The sequence below is a fragment of the Rhinopithecus roxellana genome, chromosome 3 (assembly GCF_007565055.1).
Source record: "Rhinopithecus roxellana isolate Shanxi Qingling chromosome 3, ASM756505v1, whole genome shotgun sequence".
NCBI lineage: Eukaryota > Metazoa > Chordata > Mammalia > Primates > Cercopithecidae > Rhinopithecus > Rhinopithecus roxellana.
In genome coordinates this window covers 167,092,562-167,110,863 of record NC_044551.1, presented here as the reverse complement: position 1 = coordinate 167,110,863, position 18,302 = coordinate 167,092,562, and the positions used below count along the sequence as shown (strand labels likewise).

General features: G+C 50.5%; 1 protein-coding gene across 1 annotated transcript in view; it reads right to left on the bottom strand.

Moving 5' to 3' along the window:
• The window catches only part of NEURL1B (neuralized E3 ubiquitin protein ligase 1B), a 49,743-nt gene that overhangs the window by 16,927 nt on the left and 14,514 nt on the right, over window positions 1-18,302 (bottom strand). Inside the window, exon 2 of the mRNA XM_010373320.2 lies at window positions 4,054-4,599. Coding sequence (XP_010371622.1) covers window positions 4,054-4,599 — 546 coding nt within the window. The remainder of the gene's footprint in view (window positions 1-4,053; window positions 4,600-18,302) is intronic.

The window sequence follows — 18,302 nt, the reverse complement described above, 5'->3', positions numbered from 1 at the left end:
AACTAAATACTACCGCAGCAGTCTTCCAGTCCTGGCTCTGCCACTGACCGTCTTGGTGGTTCTCGGCTTGTCACTTTCCTTCTCAGAACTCTGGATTCTTTATCTAGAAAGGGCACCCCAGGGTCTGGCCCATAGATGCAGCACTCTCTGCTGCAGCTGGACTCCATGCAGGAGGATACTGGGTTGGGCCCACAGTTTCAACAGGCAAAAGCCCCACAGCTGGGGTGGATGCTTCCTAGACAAGGATTGCCAGATGAAATGCAGGATGCTCAGTTACATGTTTTTATTTAATTTAATTTATTTTTTTGAGACGGAGTGTTGCTCTGTCACCCAGGCTGGAGTGCAGTGGTACCATCTCGGCTCACTGTAACCTCCCCCTCCCAGGTTCAAGCGATTCTTCTGCTTCAGCCTCCCAAGTAGCTGGGATTACAGGTGCCTGCCACCAGGCCTGGCTAATTTTTGCATTTTTAGTAGAGACGGGGTTTCACCATATTGGCCAGGCTGGTCTCGAACTCCTGACCTCAGGTGATCCACCTGCCTCGGCCTCCCAAAGTGCTGGGATTACAGGCGTGAGCCACTGCACCTAGTCACATTTGAATTTCTGACAAACACTTTTTTTTTTTTTTGCATAAGTATGTCCCAAATATTGCATGGGATATGCTTGTACTGAAAAATTTTCCTAATTAGCCAGGCATGAGCCTGTGGTCCTGGCTACTCGGGAGGCTGAGGCAGGAGGATTCTTTGGGCCCAGGAGGTTGAGGTTGCAGTGAGCTGTGTTCATGGCACTGCACTCCAGCCTGAGTGACAAGAATGAAACCCTGTGTCAAACATTTTTTTTCCTCGTTTATCTGAAATTCAAATGTAACTGGGTGTCCTATATTTGTATTTGCTTGGTTTGACAACCCTATTTACCCAAATGCCACTTTTGTTTGTTGGTTTTCAGGCTTTATCCAGTGCGACCTGATTGTGGTGAGGGAGGAATGAAGGGGTCTCAGGGGTTTTCAATTCTAGAATTTACAACTGGGAAGCTCTAAAGGAACCATGTCAGCCCCTTGTTCCCTGTGATGGAAAGGAGTTCAAAGTGCTCAGGACAGCACAGAAACTGGCTGTCTCTTTACGTATCCATTGGATACCTTGGACACCACCTTCAGGAAGCCAAATCCTCCCAGGTATTGGGAGATTTCAGGTGGGATTTTTGATGTTCTCATGGTGCCTCATCCTGTCCTGGAAACAGCAGGGTATTTGTCTCCTGTACTTAAACCATACAAAATCATGACTGTTTAGCTTCTTATGTTACTATAACATTTTTCCTGATTATAAATCATTGTTATCTTGGAAAAAAAAAGTCACTCATAATCCTTTTACCCAGATGTAACCAATGACAACTTGCTTTTCCTCTGGGAAGAAAATAAACATTCATTGAGCCTCAGTCACGTGTCAGGAACTTCCCCTGTTATCTCATATAACCTTCAGGAAGGACAATAAACCTTATTGCTCTTCCTGACTATAAAAGCAATACAAGCTCTTTACATATATGTAGTTTTAAAAGGTGACTCAGAGATACAAGGAAGTAAAATTCACCCATGATTTTATCACCCATGGATGAAATTCCTTCTAATACCATTTTCCTCTTTTATATATGTTTGTGTTTCTGCAGATCATATGAGGCAGAGAAAAAATAAAGGACAGAATAATTCTGTGATCACTGTCCTGTGGCACCTGTGCCAGGTACTTTCCATCAATGAGCACAGCTCAGGGACGACTTGTAGATAAGGGAAGCTGAGGCTCACGTCTGCCATGTCACGCTGACGTTCCAGCAGACTCTACCTCTCCCTTCCTAGAATGTTGTAGGAGTTCAATAATGGTTTGCTGAATAAGGAAATAGAGTGGGGAGGGGGAGAGTTCACCTCACAGATTTATGCAGTCTCATTAAGTCATCAGAGGCTGCTTCCAATTTGTATTTTTTTTAAAAAATCCGAATCCACTTGAGCTGATTATGGAGTGGCTGTGATTTCTTGGCTGTTACTCAGAGACATGGGCTGCGAATGAGCAGGTGAATGAGGTGGGATTGCTTCCCTGCTGGATAGGAACAAAGAGCTCCAAAAAAGATGATGGGAAATCTAGGTTTCAGAAACCTGTATCTCCTGGAGGTGAAATAACAAAGGTTTGCATGGAAAAGAGCATGAGGGGACACACAGTTAAAATGCCCAAGTAAGGCTCCAGCTTGGAGGGTGGGTAGTTCTTCACAATCTTGTCTAAGCCTGGAATTTGGACACATGCTCCGGCTCACTCGCAAATGGGCAGAGCTTCTTATTTCTTAACTGTTATTTCTTGAGTGCCTTCTCTGTGCCAGGAACTGTGCTGCATCCCTTTCAGACATCATCTCATGTAACCTTATCAATAATCCCATGGTGTGGGTGCTATCATGAGTCCATTTTGTAGATGAAAAACAAAAACAAAAACTGAGGCACAGAGAGGTTCAGTCACCTGGCCAAGGCCACACAGCTGGCAAATGGAGAGTCACTTCCAGAACAGAGGTCTATGTGATCCAACACCCTGCTCTTGACCACTCAGATGTTCCACTGTCTCCCTACTTCTGTGGGTTGGGGCATAGCTTGGATGCATGAATCTTTCCTCCTTGCCTAATGGTGGGGTAATGAAGGGGATGAGGTAGAGAAGCAAGAAGCCCAGGCCAGGGTTCTCCCACAAGATGCAGCTGAAAAGCCAGAAATAGCCCAGACATTCAGATATACCAACTCTGGTCATCCAGCTCATGGGATACTGCTTAGCACACTTAGCAATAAAAATGAACAAACTACTGATACAGCAACATTGTGGATGAATCTGAAAAATATGATGCCGAGATAAAGAAGCCAGATACCAATGGGTAAATACTGTGTGATTCCATTCACATGAAGTTCAAAAACAGGCAAAACTAACCTATGGTGAAAAATCAGAAGAGTGGCTACCTCTGGAGAAGAGAAGGCTTGACTCAGAAGGATCACCTCTGGGGTTATGGACAGGTGTATCAGTCTGTCAACATCTGCAAACCTTTAGATCCATGCATTTCAGCAATGCATGTAAGCTACACCAAGAGCTGTGTCCAGATTCCCTGACAAACCTGCTCTCCCTTTACTCCCCAAGAGGTCGAGGCTGGGCTGGTTCCGGTGCAATCTGTAGGTTCAAGCGCTAAGGTTTCAAACAGAAAGCAGATGAGTGGTTGCCCGGGCTGGAACGAGGGGAGAATAGGGAGTGGCTGCTTAATGGGTAGGGTTTCCCTTTGGGGTGATGACATGTTTTAGAGCTGGATAGAGGTGATGGTTGCCAACTATATGCCACTCAGTTGTACACTTAAAAATGGTTGCTGTTCTATTATGTGAATTTTACAGTTTTTTTAAAAAGCTCTTGAGATACAGGCAGCAAACTTCTACTCCCATGAATTCTCACCATCAGGATGTGGGCATTAGCGGCTGCCTCCTCCGTGAGAATCGGGCTCACACCTGTCAGCCTCCCCAGCACCCCAAGCCCCTTAATGTGGGCCAGGGTTTGCCACACCTAACTACTCTCTGCACGTGCCGTGGAGGTACTCCACGGGTGTTTATGATCAGAGCCTAAGTTTGATGCTGAGTGGGTGAATGAATGACTAAATGAGCAAATGGAAGTGTGTGAATGAATGGGCGAAGGAGCGAGCAAATGAATACATGTGCAAATGAGGAAATGAATGAGTGAAAGAATGAATGAACAAATAAACTAGGAAATGAAGGAATGAGTGAGTGAATGAACCTGGGCCAGAGCATGGGTTCAAGCCATGTGGGTCCCAATCCTGGCTTTGCAGCACAAGTAATTTAACCTCTTCATGCCTCAGTTTTCGCATCTGTAAAACGGGAGGGTAGGTTGTTGTGAGAAATAAATGAGTTAAAAGGCGTAAAGCGCTTAGTGCCACGCCTGGCAAAAGGAGCCCTCCGTAAGTGACTGTGGCTACTAATGAAGCACACACCCACGCGCAAGGGTACCGCTGCCAGGTCCCCAGGGGGCGCCGCGCCCGCGACCTACCCAGAAGCTGCACCTCGTCCGTGATGCCGTAGACGTCAATGAGCGCCCAGAGCGGGCCGCCCACGGCCACGCCGCAGTGGAAGAGCACCGGCTCGCCGTCGTTCACGCTGTAGAACACGCGGCCGTGGCGGTCCGCCCAGTAGGCCAGCACCGTGTCGCGCAGCGCCAGGTTCTCGGGCAGTGCCTTGGCCCAGTAGCCGGGCCGCGTGACCAGGTCAGGGCAGGCGTACTTGGGGATGTCCTGGGCGCTCATGAGCGACGGATCGTGCGCAGTGAAGCCGAAGCGCAGCGCGCCGCTCCAGCCCGGGCGCACGGCCACCAGGCGCAGGCGCACCTGCTCGTACAGCCGGATGGGCCTCTGCGTGAACGTGACGCCGTTGCAGAAGCTGTTGCGCCGCGTGGCCCGGCGCGAGTGGCCGTCCAGCCGCACGTTCTTGCCTTTGGCCTGCGCGTGGAAGCGCGGCGCCTCGCCCAGGACCGGGCGCCGCTCGGGACCGGGGCCACAGCACGGCCGGGTGGCCAGGAGGCGCGCCGGTGGGCTCGGGTCTGTGGAAAGAGACAGGCAGCACGGTTAGGCCTCCTCCGAACTCCTGCGGGCCCCGATTGGTCTTTATTTAACAATCATTTTCATTTGAAATTCCATCTTAATTGGACTGGTTATTGATGAGAAGGTTCCAGGCTACACCAAAGGGCGACCGGCCCTAACCGGCCCTAATCTCTTTGCCCCAGCAGTCACCATACCCATGCCACAGATAAGCAAACCAAGGTATAGTGCGTGTGTGGTGAAACACTAGAGCTGTTTCACTGTCAGAGGGGCCAACACCAAGAGCTTGTCACGACAGCCAGCCAGGGGCCAAATCACTTCTCCATCCCCATCAAATCCCTCCAAATCTACAAGGACCTCCCGGAGTCACCTCTGGGCCACAGAGCGCCTCTAAAAGTCCTGGATTCTTGGGTTAGGAGTGGAGGTATTTGGCTGCTTTTCTCTGTGCAAAGCATCCAAATACCTCCCCTACTTTTATTCAAAAGCTAAGACAGGTCAGTCAATAGAAACGGCCATGGCAGCCTGAATCCCAGCTCTGGCACTTCCTAGGTGGGAGGTATGGGGCAGAGCTGTCACTTCTCTAGCTTGTCTTTTTGCCTGGAAAACGGGGACATGACTCCACTCACAGCTGCTGAAAGAGAATGTGGATGAAGTCCCTGGGGTACGACCTGGCACAGTGTGTGTGTGTAACAAGTCGTTAATCATATGATATTATTACTGATGATATATATTACTGAGGTTCCAAAGCACATCCAAGCCAGGATTCAGGGACTTCCCCTCCCCTCAGCCACAGAAAATGAAGGCATTGCTTATGAGCAACGTTGGCTTTTCCGGAACGGACACCTTAGGGGTTCATTTCTAAAGACATTCTGCTTTGAAGGACCTGGGGAGTCCCGGGGTGGTCTTTCAAAGGATCTGGTCACAAAGCCAGGTGGCTCAATGTCAAGCGGGATTCTTCCTCTCCCCCTACCTTTCCTTCTCCCATCCTAGGGGTGGTTCCTGGGGGCTCTGGGATCCTGGGGGGTGGCAGGGCTGGTGATTACTACATGAATCTCTGCTGCTCTTCACCCAGCAGCTGAGTACAATTTACATGGCAAATTCTCACAAACCACAGTCCGCCCAAGGCACACAATGAGAAGAATGGCGCCCCCAGGAATGAAAGACCACTCCTCCCACGCCCAGCCACGGGGTGCACCGTGCTCTGGGTGCATCACAGAGTGGAGGCGGGGCCGGGGTGGTTCGATGGGTGCTGAGCCTGATGGGAGCTAGGGCAGGGGAAAATGAAGAGGGAGAGGCAATGATGAGGCAAACAAGACATGGAGCCCCTCCCCGGACCCTGGAAGAAGGAAGGCCCAGTCACAGGGAGAGGAAATCATGCCTGGAAGCTGGGAGGCCGCTCTCCAAACAGAAGCCGCTGGCCCACAGAAGACAAAATATAAGGAATAAAAAAGCCAAGGTTCCACATTAGAAAGGAACATAAGGGGCTTCAGTCATTCATTCACTTAACACATATGAAGCGAGTGCGTAGTATGCGCCAGGCACCATGCCAGGCACTGGGAATACAGCAATCACCAAGACAGACAAGGTTGTTGCTCTGATGGAGCTGACATTCCAGTGGGCAAAGTCAGACGATAAAAAACATACTCTTCCTGGTGGGAAGCATTACAGAGTAAAATTCAGCCAACGAGGCGGGGCAGAGAGGTGTTTTCTTAGGACTCTGCGGAAGGGCCTCCCTGATGAGTGACTTTGGAGCAGAAGCCTGAAGGAGGGAAGCAAATGAGCTGGGAGGGTGGTTGGGGGAAGATCATTCCAGGTAGGAGGTACAGCAAGTGCAAAGGCCCTGAGGTGTGGCTGAGAAATGACAAGGAAGCCAGTGTAGCCAGAATGGTGGGAGCAAGGAGGGAAGCGGGTAGAAATGAGATCAGAGCTGGGGTGGGGAGGGGGGAGAGCCTGTTGTTTGATTTTTCTTTAACCATTTTACTTTGAATGCGATGAGACCTTACTGAAGGTTTCGAGGAGAGACATGATAGGAGTGCCCAGGCCACTGTGTGCAGAGTGGACTGCTGGGAGGCGGGGGCAAGGATGCTTGGGCCAGCAAAGCTACTGGATTATTCCATGGCAGAGATCATGATGGCTCCTATCGGGGGTGGGTACCAGTAAAGCTGGTGGGAAGGGGTTAGATTCTGGATATGTCTTGAAGGTAGTACAGATTTGAAGGTTTTCATTCATTTTTATATAGGAAAATAGAAGACATTCAGTCTACTTGCTTTGGACATTTCAACTATATTCAATAGATGTTTGAAAAAGGCCTTTTGGTTCTTTTTTTTTTTTTTTTTTTTTGAGACGGAGTCTTGCTCTGTCGCCTAGGCTGGAGTGCAGTGGCCGGATCTCAGCTCACTGCAAGCTCCGCCTCCCGGGTCTACGCCATTCTCCTGCCTCAGCCTCCGAGTAGCTGGGACTACAGGCGCCCGCCACCTCGCCCGGCTAGTTTTTTGTATTTTTTAGTAGAGACGGGGTTTCACCGTGTTAGCCAGGATGGTCTCGATCTTCTGACCTCGTGATCCGCCCGTCTCGGCCTCCCAAAGTGCTGGGATTACAGGCTTGAGCCACCGCGCCTGGCCTCTTTTTTTTTTTTTTTGAAATGGAATCTTTCTCTGTTGCCCAGGCTGGAGTGCAATGGCATGATCTCAGCTCACTGCAACCTCCACCTCTTGGGTTTAAGCACTTCTTCTGCCTCAGCCTCCCGAGTAGCTGGGATTACAGGTGTGCACCACCATGCTCGGCTAATTTTTATTTTATTTTTTATTTATTTTTTTTAGTAGAGACAGGATTTCGCCATGTTGCCCAGGCGGGTCTTGAACTCCTGACCTCAAGTGACCCACTCACCTCGGCCTCCCAAAGTGCTGGGATTACAGTCGTGAGCCACTGCACCCAGCTGACCTTTTGGTTCTATAACAGACACTTGAATGGGAAGCAGAATGGTGGTAAGGACAGGGTAGGGAGATACCAGTAGTAGATCCTGGAGGGCAGGGGCTTGTCCATGCCATCTTTGGTTTCCCTGGGCTCAGCACACACCAGGCTTGATAAACACCAGTTGCTGCCTGTGTTACAGTGAGAGCTTGAGCAGACCTCAGGGATCGTCTCCTCCAACAAGCCCATTTTACAGATGGGAAAATGGGCCATCAGAGGGAGTGGGGTCTGCCCAAGCTCAAGGTCAGTCAGGGTCAGGGCAGAAAACCCTTTCTTGGGCTCTTCTCGCTAGGCCACCCCTGATGCAGGGAGGCAGAATATGGAGGTCATTTTCATGCAAGAAGGGTAAGGCCCGGGAGGGGTGGCTGAGCACCACCTCCCTCAGCGTTGGGCTGTGGTGAAGGCCTCCGCCTTTCTACACCTCCCACCACAGTTAGTCATGGGGGCACCTGCTGTTTCTGCCTGCCCAGTATCCATCCCCCTTTTTCTGGCTACTATGCTCCAGTTTTCCTTGGGAGATCTCGCTTTCCGCCAGCTAGTGGATTGACCTCACTCCAACTCTAGAGACTAGGGTGGCCAATCAGATGACGGCAGACTTTTTGGCTAGGGGCGCCCTCTTCTGCTCTAAGCCAGGTTGAGCTGGGTTTCTGATACTAGCAACCAACAATGTCCTGACTGAGAGAATCACGGCGCATTCAGACACTTAACTCTGGGCTGGTCATGTGCCATGCATTTCATCATTTAATCCTAGTAGTGTCTCTATGAGGTAAGGACTACTGTTATCCATCCCCAGCATGGATGAAGAAATGGAGTTTCAGAGAGGTCAAGTCACTTGCCTCAAGTCACACAGCTGGTTTAGTTAAGGGCAGAGATGAAACCAGGGATTGAAGCCAGGTGTGTGTGATCCTAGCTCTGTTTTTTGTTGTTGTTGTTGTTGTTTGTTTGTTTTTTACCATTTTACCATAGTCTCTCTGCCTTTTAGAAACCAACACAAGATTGACAGAAGGGCTAGGCCATAGACCCCTAAGGTAGGAGAGGGAGACTAGAGGCTGCCTATTGACTTCCTTCATCCCTGGGCGGAATTGCCAGGCACTGGACTGGCACAGGTAGCAGACAAAATGTTCATTCCACTGCTCATTCATTTCTTCATCCAGTAATCCTTCCTGTAGATCACACACATCCTGCCTTCGTGGAGATCTGAGTCTCTCCAGGTCAAGCAGACACACAGCTGAATGCCCAATGACAACAGGCATGATAAAGACCATCTCAGGCGATGGCACTGGGGAGACTAGGGACCTGGAGGAGGCCCTGGACTCAGCTAGAGGCTGGGAATAGTGGGATGCCCATTAAGCCAGGTCTCGAGGGAGGAGAGGGAGCCAAGGAGAACGGTAGGGGCAGAGGCAGGGGGAGGCTGGAATTTGGAGGGAGGGTAAAGTGATATGGTAGGTGTGGCAGAGGGTGTGCCAGGTTGGGCAGTCACTGCCTTGCAGAGGTGAGGGCGAGGGTGCTGCAGACATCACAGGAACCAGATGGGAAGGCCCTAAATGCCAGCCCAAGAGACTCAGACTGCACTGCACGGGCAAGAGGGAGCTACTTACAGGGCTTTTGGCAAAGCAGGGCCACGGCCACGCCCACACTGCCTGTCAGGGAGGGGCCTCCAGGGCAGCAAGGAGGGTGGACACAGAGTCAGGCTGTGGGCCATCTCTAGAACCACGAGGTTAAGAGGAAGGGACAAATCCCAAATGAGCAGGGGAAGCAGCACCTGGGTGTAGACCATCAGCGGAGGTAGCTCAGGGACAGCAGAGGCCTGTGCTGTCCATGCTCATGGTGGCCTTGTGCAAGGCACTCAGCTCCTGGTGCAGCTTCGCCCAGTGCCCAGCAGGCCAAGGCCCCCTCCAGCTGGCAAATCCTCCAGGAAACATTAAATATGACCACAGATCAAAAGCCCTTCTGAGCACCGGCGGCCATGGCCACCCTTATTTGATTATTTTTATCTCCCCTCCCCTTCACTGTTGTTTTCTGACCTCATCTCTCCGTCGGAGAGTTTCTTCACAGAAGGGCTTGGGAATCCCAAGAGATGTTCTTTAAGAGCGACCTGCAATTTAAATGAATACTGGGGTGGAGAGAAGTACTGCCTTGTTACTATAGGGGAAGTTTCCTGCAAAAGCAACTATATGTTAGGATAAAATGCGGCCAAGAAACCAGCGAAGTTTACATATTTGTTTAATCTTGATTATATGATCTGACTTCCTTCAGGGAATAAGAGATAAACACTCTTATTTCCCGCCCCCCCTCCCCACCCCCTGAGACCAGAGCTCTGACGTGAGATAAAGAAAACTAGAGTTAAAAAGTTTCTAAGAGGATGTGTTATTTACACAAATTGTAGATGCTTAAAATAAAAGAAAAACAACAAGCAATCTCAAATAGTACACCAGCATCTGCTTTCAGCTGGGTTCAGGGAAAGCGGTTCCTGTAAGAAACAGAAAAATGTGGAGGTTGGACTCCAGGGGCCCTGTGGATCATCCTAGTTTGGAGATGTCAATGGCAAACCTGAACTTTATCATTTAAATTGCTAAAACAAACACAACAGCCACATCATAGAAAGTTCAGAAAAGAGGAGAAAAATCTACCCCACCCCCTGCTGCCTCTCCCCACTTTTGCACCCTGTCTCTGCATTTTGCATTGTCCCGGTCCTGATCCCACATGAGAACTGTGGGCTGTGCCCTCACAATGTACCATGGCTGTGCTGGATTTTTTTTGACACATGATATCAGCTAATTCTTAAAACAAACCTTCACCTACAGGATTGGTGTCTCCATTTATCCAGGAGAAAACAAGGCTCTAGGCAGCAGAGACACTTCCCTGCAGCTGCAAGGGGGCAGTGCTGAGATGTGACCCCAGTCTGTCTGATCCCAAGCCCGTGCTTTTTCCCTGTCCTAACTTTTTTCCATAAGTACCACTGAAGTACTCAGTAATGTAAGTAGTTTCCTGACACTGAAGTACTCAGTAATGTAAGTAGTTTCCTGACTTTCTTACCATCAGAATGCACAGCCAGTTTTGTATCCTGCTTTTTCTTTTCTAACTCAACATTACATCAAAACCATTTCCCCACATCGCTCCCAAGCCTTTTCTGCTTGTTTCACGGCTGTGGAATATTCCATTGAGGGCGAAATGTCCCCCACGGTTCGCCTCCTGGCAGTCACTACAGCTATTCCCCCAAATGGCCAAGTCTGTGGGTGCAGATTCTTAGCTTCTGGCACCAGGACTAGACTCAAACAGACATCCTGTCGCTGGTAAAATACTAATAGTAATACTAATACTAATACTAATACTACTACTACTAATAATAAAATAAAACCTCATCTGCCAGGAAGAGGCCCCCAAACCACACCAGCGACTAAATCCCACTGGCCACCCTCGCATGAAAGACCGAGGCCCTGCTGGCCTTGGGTGGGTGCTGGCCCCCGGCCAATGAGCCACGCCCCCCACTTGTGGCCAAGAATTGAGTCCAGGGACTCTAAGAAGAAGTCGGGGAGGTGCGGTTTCTGTGAGGTGGGAACTCAGTGGAGACCTTTGCAGTTGCCCTTCTGGTTCATAGAAGGGAGAAGGGACAGCCCTGGCCCAAATCCCATGGCTTTTTTGTTTTTGTTTTTTTGAGATGGAGTCTTGCTCTGTCACCCAGGCTGGAGTGCAGTGGCGTGATCTCGGCTCACTGCAACATCCACCTCCTGGGTTCAAGCGATTCTCCTGCCTCAGCCTCCCGAGTAGCTGGGACTACAGGCACTCGCCACCACACCTGACTAATTTTTGTATTTTTAGTAGAGACAGGGTTTCACCATATTGGCCAGGCTGGTTTCAAATTCCTGACCTTGTGATCCACCCGCCTTAGCCTCCTGAAGTGCTGGGATTATAGGCGTGAGCCACCACACCTGGTCAATCCCATGGCCTTTTAAATTTTTTCTTGAGTCAAGGTCTTGCTCTGTCTCCCAGGCTGAGTACAGTGGCATGATCACAGCTCACTGTAGCCTCAAACTCCTGAGCTCAAGTGATTCTCCCACCTCAGCCTCCCAAGTAGCTAGGACTACAGGTGTGTGCCACCACATCTGGCTAATTTTGTGTGTGTGTGTGTGTGTGTAGAGTCAGGTTGCTGGGGATGGTCTTGAACTCCTGGGCTCAAGCAATCCACCCACCTCAGCTTCCCAAAGTGCTGGGATTACAGGCATGAGCCACCATGCTCAGCCCAACCTCTATGGTTAATCACAGGCTGCTCCAGCCCCGCCAAGACTAGAGGGCAGCATCTTTCCAGAAGTTAGTCAAGGAAACAGTGCCCGGACTCGAAATGCATGGCAGAGATTTGGAGGGTGGGTGATGAGTGTCTGCCTGTGGTTAGGGAGGGGGGAACTCTGCTCTGGCTGTCAGGGTCACCACTGCCCAGCCTTAGCAAGTCTTTCTGGAAGGCAGGTCAACATAAGAACTGCTACCTGAGTGGCTGTGAGGTTTTCTTCATGGGCTCTGGATGAAAGCCTGTGCTTTGCTACCGATTTGTCTGAAAGCCTTGAGCAAGTCACTGTACCTCCCAGGGCTGCAGTTTTGTCATGTGTAAATGGCACGTGACCTTAGACCCCTGTCTCAGGCTGCTGACACGGGCAATGAGAGCATAGAAAAATCCCAGCAGAAGTCCTGGCACATAGTAGATGTTGAATAAACAACATGCCCTTCCCTTCCCCATGGGAAATAACAAGTCCAACCGCTGGGTAAGCCCTGCCCTCTCACCTCCATCTCTTTCTTGCTTTTTATTTCTACATCACAGTTTGAGAGGTGGTTAAAAAGAGCACAGGCTTGGAGTCAGAATTGGGTTTAAATTCTGGTTTTGCTTATTTATTAGCTGTGTGATCTTGAGGTCCATATTTAACTTCTCTTCCCCGCCAGCCCCCAACAACCTAGAAAAGTAAAAAAAGTCATCTCTACACTGCAAGGTTGTTGTGAGGATGGCACAGAGCAAACTCATCAGACACACAGTGTGTGGCATGTAGTAGGTGCTCATTAAACGCTTGATCGCCTCCTCTAACCACCTTATTTAGTTCCTTTGACTAGGAAAGGTTTGTTCCTGGGTCAGAGATGCCTACCTGTGGCAGCTGGGAAAATACGTTCCGAAACATTTCTCCCATGGAGGGCTCATAACCTTGGCTGGCAGAGGCCTCTTGAAAACCCTGGGGTCGCTTCCACTTGGTGTCCAAGGACAGAGGCCTATTTTTAAGCCATCCCAGCAGGTGTCCTAAATGCGCCTTGTGCCACCCCCTGAATGATCCTCACTCATCTCCCCAGCCTAGCCCTTCCTTTGATCTAAAAAGATCCCAAGGAAATGGCAGTCACTGTCAGGAGGATGGCAGGAAGCAACAGCTCCCAATACTCTGGCCCCGAGACGCCGGCTTCCAGCCTGCTGGCGTTCCACAGATGGCATGCTGGCTGAGGTTTTCAGCAGATTCCTCTCCATCAGGAAAGGGAATTGCCAAATGGGAGAATGGTCTATTCTGCCTCTTCCTTTGAACATGAGGATTACACTGGAGTTTCACTGAGCCTCTGCTAGGTACTGGGTACATGTCTTGGTTTATTGGGTTTAATCTTTAGGAAAACTCTCCAGAGTGAGCTTTACCACCTTGATTTCCCAGATGAGGAAACTGAGGGTCTGAGATGACCAGGCTCATGCGCTTTCTTCCACCCTACCCCTTCTTCAAGGCAACTGCCTTGTGTTGCCTTGAAGTGTTGGCGGGGTGTGGGGAATGGTTCATGGACCTTGTTAGAAGCAATAAAATCTACAGAGGTTTCCCCCCGGAAACACACCCAGACACCATGCACAACCTGATATTCAACTTCAGGGGCTTCCTGGACCTGCACCTTTACAACATGTGTCCTTGGACTATAGATCTTGAGTGAGAAATCTCTGGTTCAAATGACATTTGCCCAAGTCCAAAATGTAAACCAGTGTTGTTGGCAGTAGGAAGCAACATGGCGCTCACGTGTGTTGGGGCGAGGGGGGCAGGCTGTGCTCTAGAGAGAGGAAAAGGCAAGGCTGGTAGTTAGCAAGGCTTCCTGCCATATCCAGAGGGGCCAAGATATCAGTCACCTTTGCCAACAAAGTTCCATTTTCCATTGATGGGTTTAAAAGTGGGCTGGAAAAAAACATAACCAGGCTGGGAACAGAGGCTCATGCCTGTAATCTTAGCACTTTGGAAGGCCGAGGTGAACAGATCACCTGAGGTCAGGAGTTTGAGACCAGCCTGGCCAACATGGTGAAACCCTGCCTCTGCTAAAAATACAAACATGAGCCAGGGGTAGTGGTGGGCACCTATAATCCCAGCTACTCGGGAGGCTGAGGCAGGAGAATCACTTGAACCCAGGAGGCGGAGGTTGCAGTGAGCTGAGATCATGCCACTGTACTCCAGCCTGGGTGACAGAGGGAGACTCCATCTCAAAAAAATAAATAAATAAATAAAAAGAAAACAAAAAACATAACCAACCCTTCCTCACCTCTGCCAAATGGGGCAGTGACAGGCACTCAGGAGACAGACACTGGCTTACTGGGACTTTGTTCCCTTTTTCAGAGGCCTGGTTGGCCAGCATCCCCAAGGGAAAAGGGCCAGCCCGCGCTGGAAACTGCCACTCTGCTCTCTTTGCTTTGCAAACAAAACCCCGTCAACAGCTGCAAGGACATCGCAGAGAGAGGCCAGAGGTCGTGATGCTGCTTGTGGGGAGAAAAGCCCACTCCATCCAGGCCTAAGTGGCAGACCTCTCAGCTTGAGTGGGCTCTGATGCGAGAGTTCCCAGGGGGTGAGGTCATCCCGACGCCCCCTCAAAGCATACTTAGCAGGGGCTGGGATTCCCAAGCTGACTCTGACCCTCTGCCGGGCCCCTTGACTGAGGTCTCTTCTTGATAAAGGGACCCAGGAAACTCCAACTTCAGAGGCGCTGGCTCCCAGGGCTAGGGCCCCACTACAGTGAGAGGTGGGGGAAATGTGCCCTCATTCCTCCTCAAGTACATCACTTCCTCCTTCATCTGACATTTACAGAGAGAGCATCTGCTCTGGGCCAGGGCCCGCGCTGGCTGCCGGGTACATGCACTGACAAGTCACATATTGTCCCTGCCCCCTCGAGCTGAGACCAGCCGCAAGGATGGACATAAGCAGACCCCATGGCTGCACAGGGTGGTGGCCAGGGAGGGCTGGGGCAGTGGCGACAGCTTCTCAGGGGAACTGCTCTGCAGACTCAGGAAGCAGGGCTGGGAGGATGATAAAGGATGGGGAAGTGTGTTTCAGGCAGAGGGAACAGCACCCGCAAAGGCCTGGAGATGAGAATCAGCTGAGAGCACTGGGGAACTGCAAGAAGTACAGGCCAGAAGGGAGAGGGGAGAGGAGTGGGAGTCAGGGGCAGTATCACAAAGGGTCTTAAAGGCCATGCAGGGAGGTTAAAGTCCTCCAGAAGGTTCTGGGGGCTGCTGAAGGGTTTGGATCAGGGAAGAAACCCCTGTGGATCCACCTCTCTGAAAAATGAGTTGAAACCCTGGGCCTTCCTTTCTTCCCTGCCAGTCAAAGTGACCCAGCATGGCAGGCGTGAGAAAACAGTCCAGGTTTTGAACGTCTCTTCCAACGGTTGACGCGGTCCTGCCCCTCAGCGCCTGCTTCTCCTCCTGGCAGCCCCTGGCAGCTGCCCAGTGATAAGCTGGCTGAGGTTGCCAGGCCTGCCGTTTCTCCTTCTCTTTGCCTTGAGGACAGCCACTCCCCTAGCCTGGGTGGTGCCCCGAAGCCTGACTGCTCCCAACTTCAGCCCCAGGAGAGCACCTGCAAGGCCTGAAAAGTCAGCATTTTTGGAGCGACCAAGTTCCCCTGGAGCAATGCTGTTCTTGCTCCTGGGCTGAGGATATGTTCTTTACAACCCCAACAGCTGGGCAAAATGTTTGCTGGCCCCAAGGTCTCTCACATCCTGACCTGCAAGAAGAAAGCTAGACTACGTACAAGTAGCTTAATCCACCTTCTGGCACAGAGGGTGCGCAATACACTGGCTTCGTCTCAGGAAGGAAGCTGTGGCTGGGGGTGGGTCAGGGATGGTGGTGGATATCATCAATCACCTTGTTTTGAGCTGCTCAAAGACCACAGTTTGGCGGAACTTGGGACGAACAATAAGCAAAGTATCTAAAAAAGGAAGAAAGTGACTGATTCTAGCAGGGGGATGGAGCCCCAGGGCTGAGTGTCCCTGAGGCCGGAAAAAGAATTGGGGGTAGGGCCTGATGGGAGAGGCAGATCTCCCAGGGGACAATGGCCCCCCACCCATAGGACCTTGCAGGAACCTCCTGACGGTGCTGGAGGAGGTGATGGCTACCAGACCCCCTCCCAGGGAGGAGGGAGGCTCAGAGAGGTTGGGTGAGCTGCCCATGACCAGGAATTGTGGCATGGGTGTTTGAATTCATACCAGCCTGGCTCCCAAGGCTATGACAAAGATGCTATGGCTCCTGCCGGCAAAGGGCAGAAGTCATCCCTGCAGGGAAGGAGGATAGCATAGTGCTTGACACAAGGTAGGTCAGCTAATGTCATCTTCCCAGCCATGCTCGGCTCTGAGGCCCCCCAGGGAGTGACTCTGATGCGTGTCTCGTCCTTCTCTGAAGATGCAGCCTTCTCTTCTCTCTCCTGCTCACCCACCACGCAGGGCTTCCCCCAAATGCCTGAAGGGCTCTTGAGAGCAGGTGAGCGTGGACTGAGGATGCCTGCAGGAAGCCCGCATGGCCTTCTGCTCCCTTCCCCAAGAGGTAAAGGGCTACGTGCTTGGAAGGCATGCTCTGGAGCCTGTAGGGTCCAGCCCTACGGGGCTTAGTGGGTGTTCTCCCCATGTGCGGAGACGAGAGACTGTAATAAATAAGGACACAAGACAAAGATATAAAGAGAAAACAGCTGGGCCTGGGAGACCGGTCATGGCCCCGAACAGCTGGGCGCACTGATATTTATTGATTGCATACAAGACAAGGGGGCAGGGTAAAGAGGGTGAATCTTCTAAGTGATTGACAAGGTGAAGCAAGTCATGTGATCACTGGACAGGGGGCCCTTCCCTCTAAGGTAGCTGAAGCAGAGCGAGAAGGCAGCATACATCAGTGTTTTCTTCTATGCACTTATAAGAAAGATCAAAGACTTCAAGACTTTCACTATTCCTTCTACCACTCTCTACTACGAACTTCAAAGAGGAACCAGGAGTATGGGAGGAACATGAAAGTGGACGAGGAGTGTGACCATTGAAGCACAGCGCCACGGGGAGGGGTTTAGGCCTCCAGATGACTGTGGGCAGGCCTGGATGATATCCAGCCTTCCACAAGAAGCTGGTGGAGCAGTGTTCCCTGACTCCTCCAGGAAAGGAGACTCCCTTTCGCAGTCTGCTAAGTAATGGGTGCCTTCCCAGGCACTGGTGTTACTGCTTGACCAAGGAGCCCTCAAGCGGCCCTTATGCGGGTGTGACAGAAGGCTCACCTCTTGCCTTCTAGGTCACTTCTCACAATGTCCCTTCAATATCTGACCCCCTACCCACCGGTTATTCCTAGGTTATATTAGTAATGCAACAAAGAGTAATATTAAAAGCTAATGATTAATAATGTTTATAATGATTGATAATTGTCCATGATCATCTCTATATCTAATTTGTATTATGGCTATTCTTATTCTAACTAGCTTCTTTGTTATACTGAAACAGTTTGTGCCTTCAGTCTCTTGCCTCAACACCTGGGTAATCCTCCGCCCACAGAAGCCCTGATTTGAATCTCCATCCCATGTGTCCTAAGTTCTGGTGATCTGACAGTCCTTGGTTCGCTGGGCCTCTCTATAGCCCTATGAGCCCATTTCACAATAGGGACATTAGGCCCAGAGAAGGTAAGGGGCTGGCACAAGTTCATGAGGCAGATAAGCAGCAGGGTGAGGATTTGACACAGGTCTGAATCCAAAGCCCATGCATGCTGTTGGTCATCATGCAGAATTGCTTCCCCAGCCAACCAGTCATCTGTCATGGGGATGTGAGGTGCTGACTCAAATAGTCTATAGCAGGATTATTTGGTCCTACCGCTCATATCAATTTTGGGAGCACAGATCCCTTGCCTCCAAGGAAAAAAGGTAATGGCCACTTACAGAGTTCCCAGCTTGTGCTGGGTTTGGACTTCTCCTAGAATCTCCTATTTATTCCTCATCGCAGCCCCATTAGGGAGGGAGGGACTGTCATTATCCCCATCCTAAAGATGAGGACATGGCGGTTGTTAGATATGAGTTTTAAATTTCTTTTCAAAGAATTAATATGTCAGTATGTTCAATTCTTTGCCTTCTACTTTTAAACTTCCTCCTAAAGCAACCTTTTTAGATTATCTACTCCACCCTAACTCATTCCGATCACCTGCTCCCCTCTCATTCTGATCACCTGCTGCACCCTAACTCATTCAGATTACCTGCTACCTGCTCTGCCCTGACTCCTGCCAAAGCACTCACTCCTTCATTCTCTTTAAATTAGCCAATCAGAATTAGTTTAACCTGCAAGGTCTAATCCTAGCCAATAGGGGAAAGACACAGCAGCAGAGGCCACGTGCGTCAGGGATAAGAACCCCTTCCCCTTGTCCAAGTGTGTGCTCACCATTGCTCCATCTGTAAGGGCACATCCTTGCCTTGCTGAGGATTAAAAAGAAAATTTTATATTTGAGTGCTATTCCTTTTGTGGCACC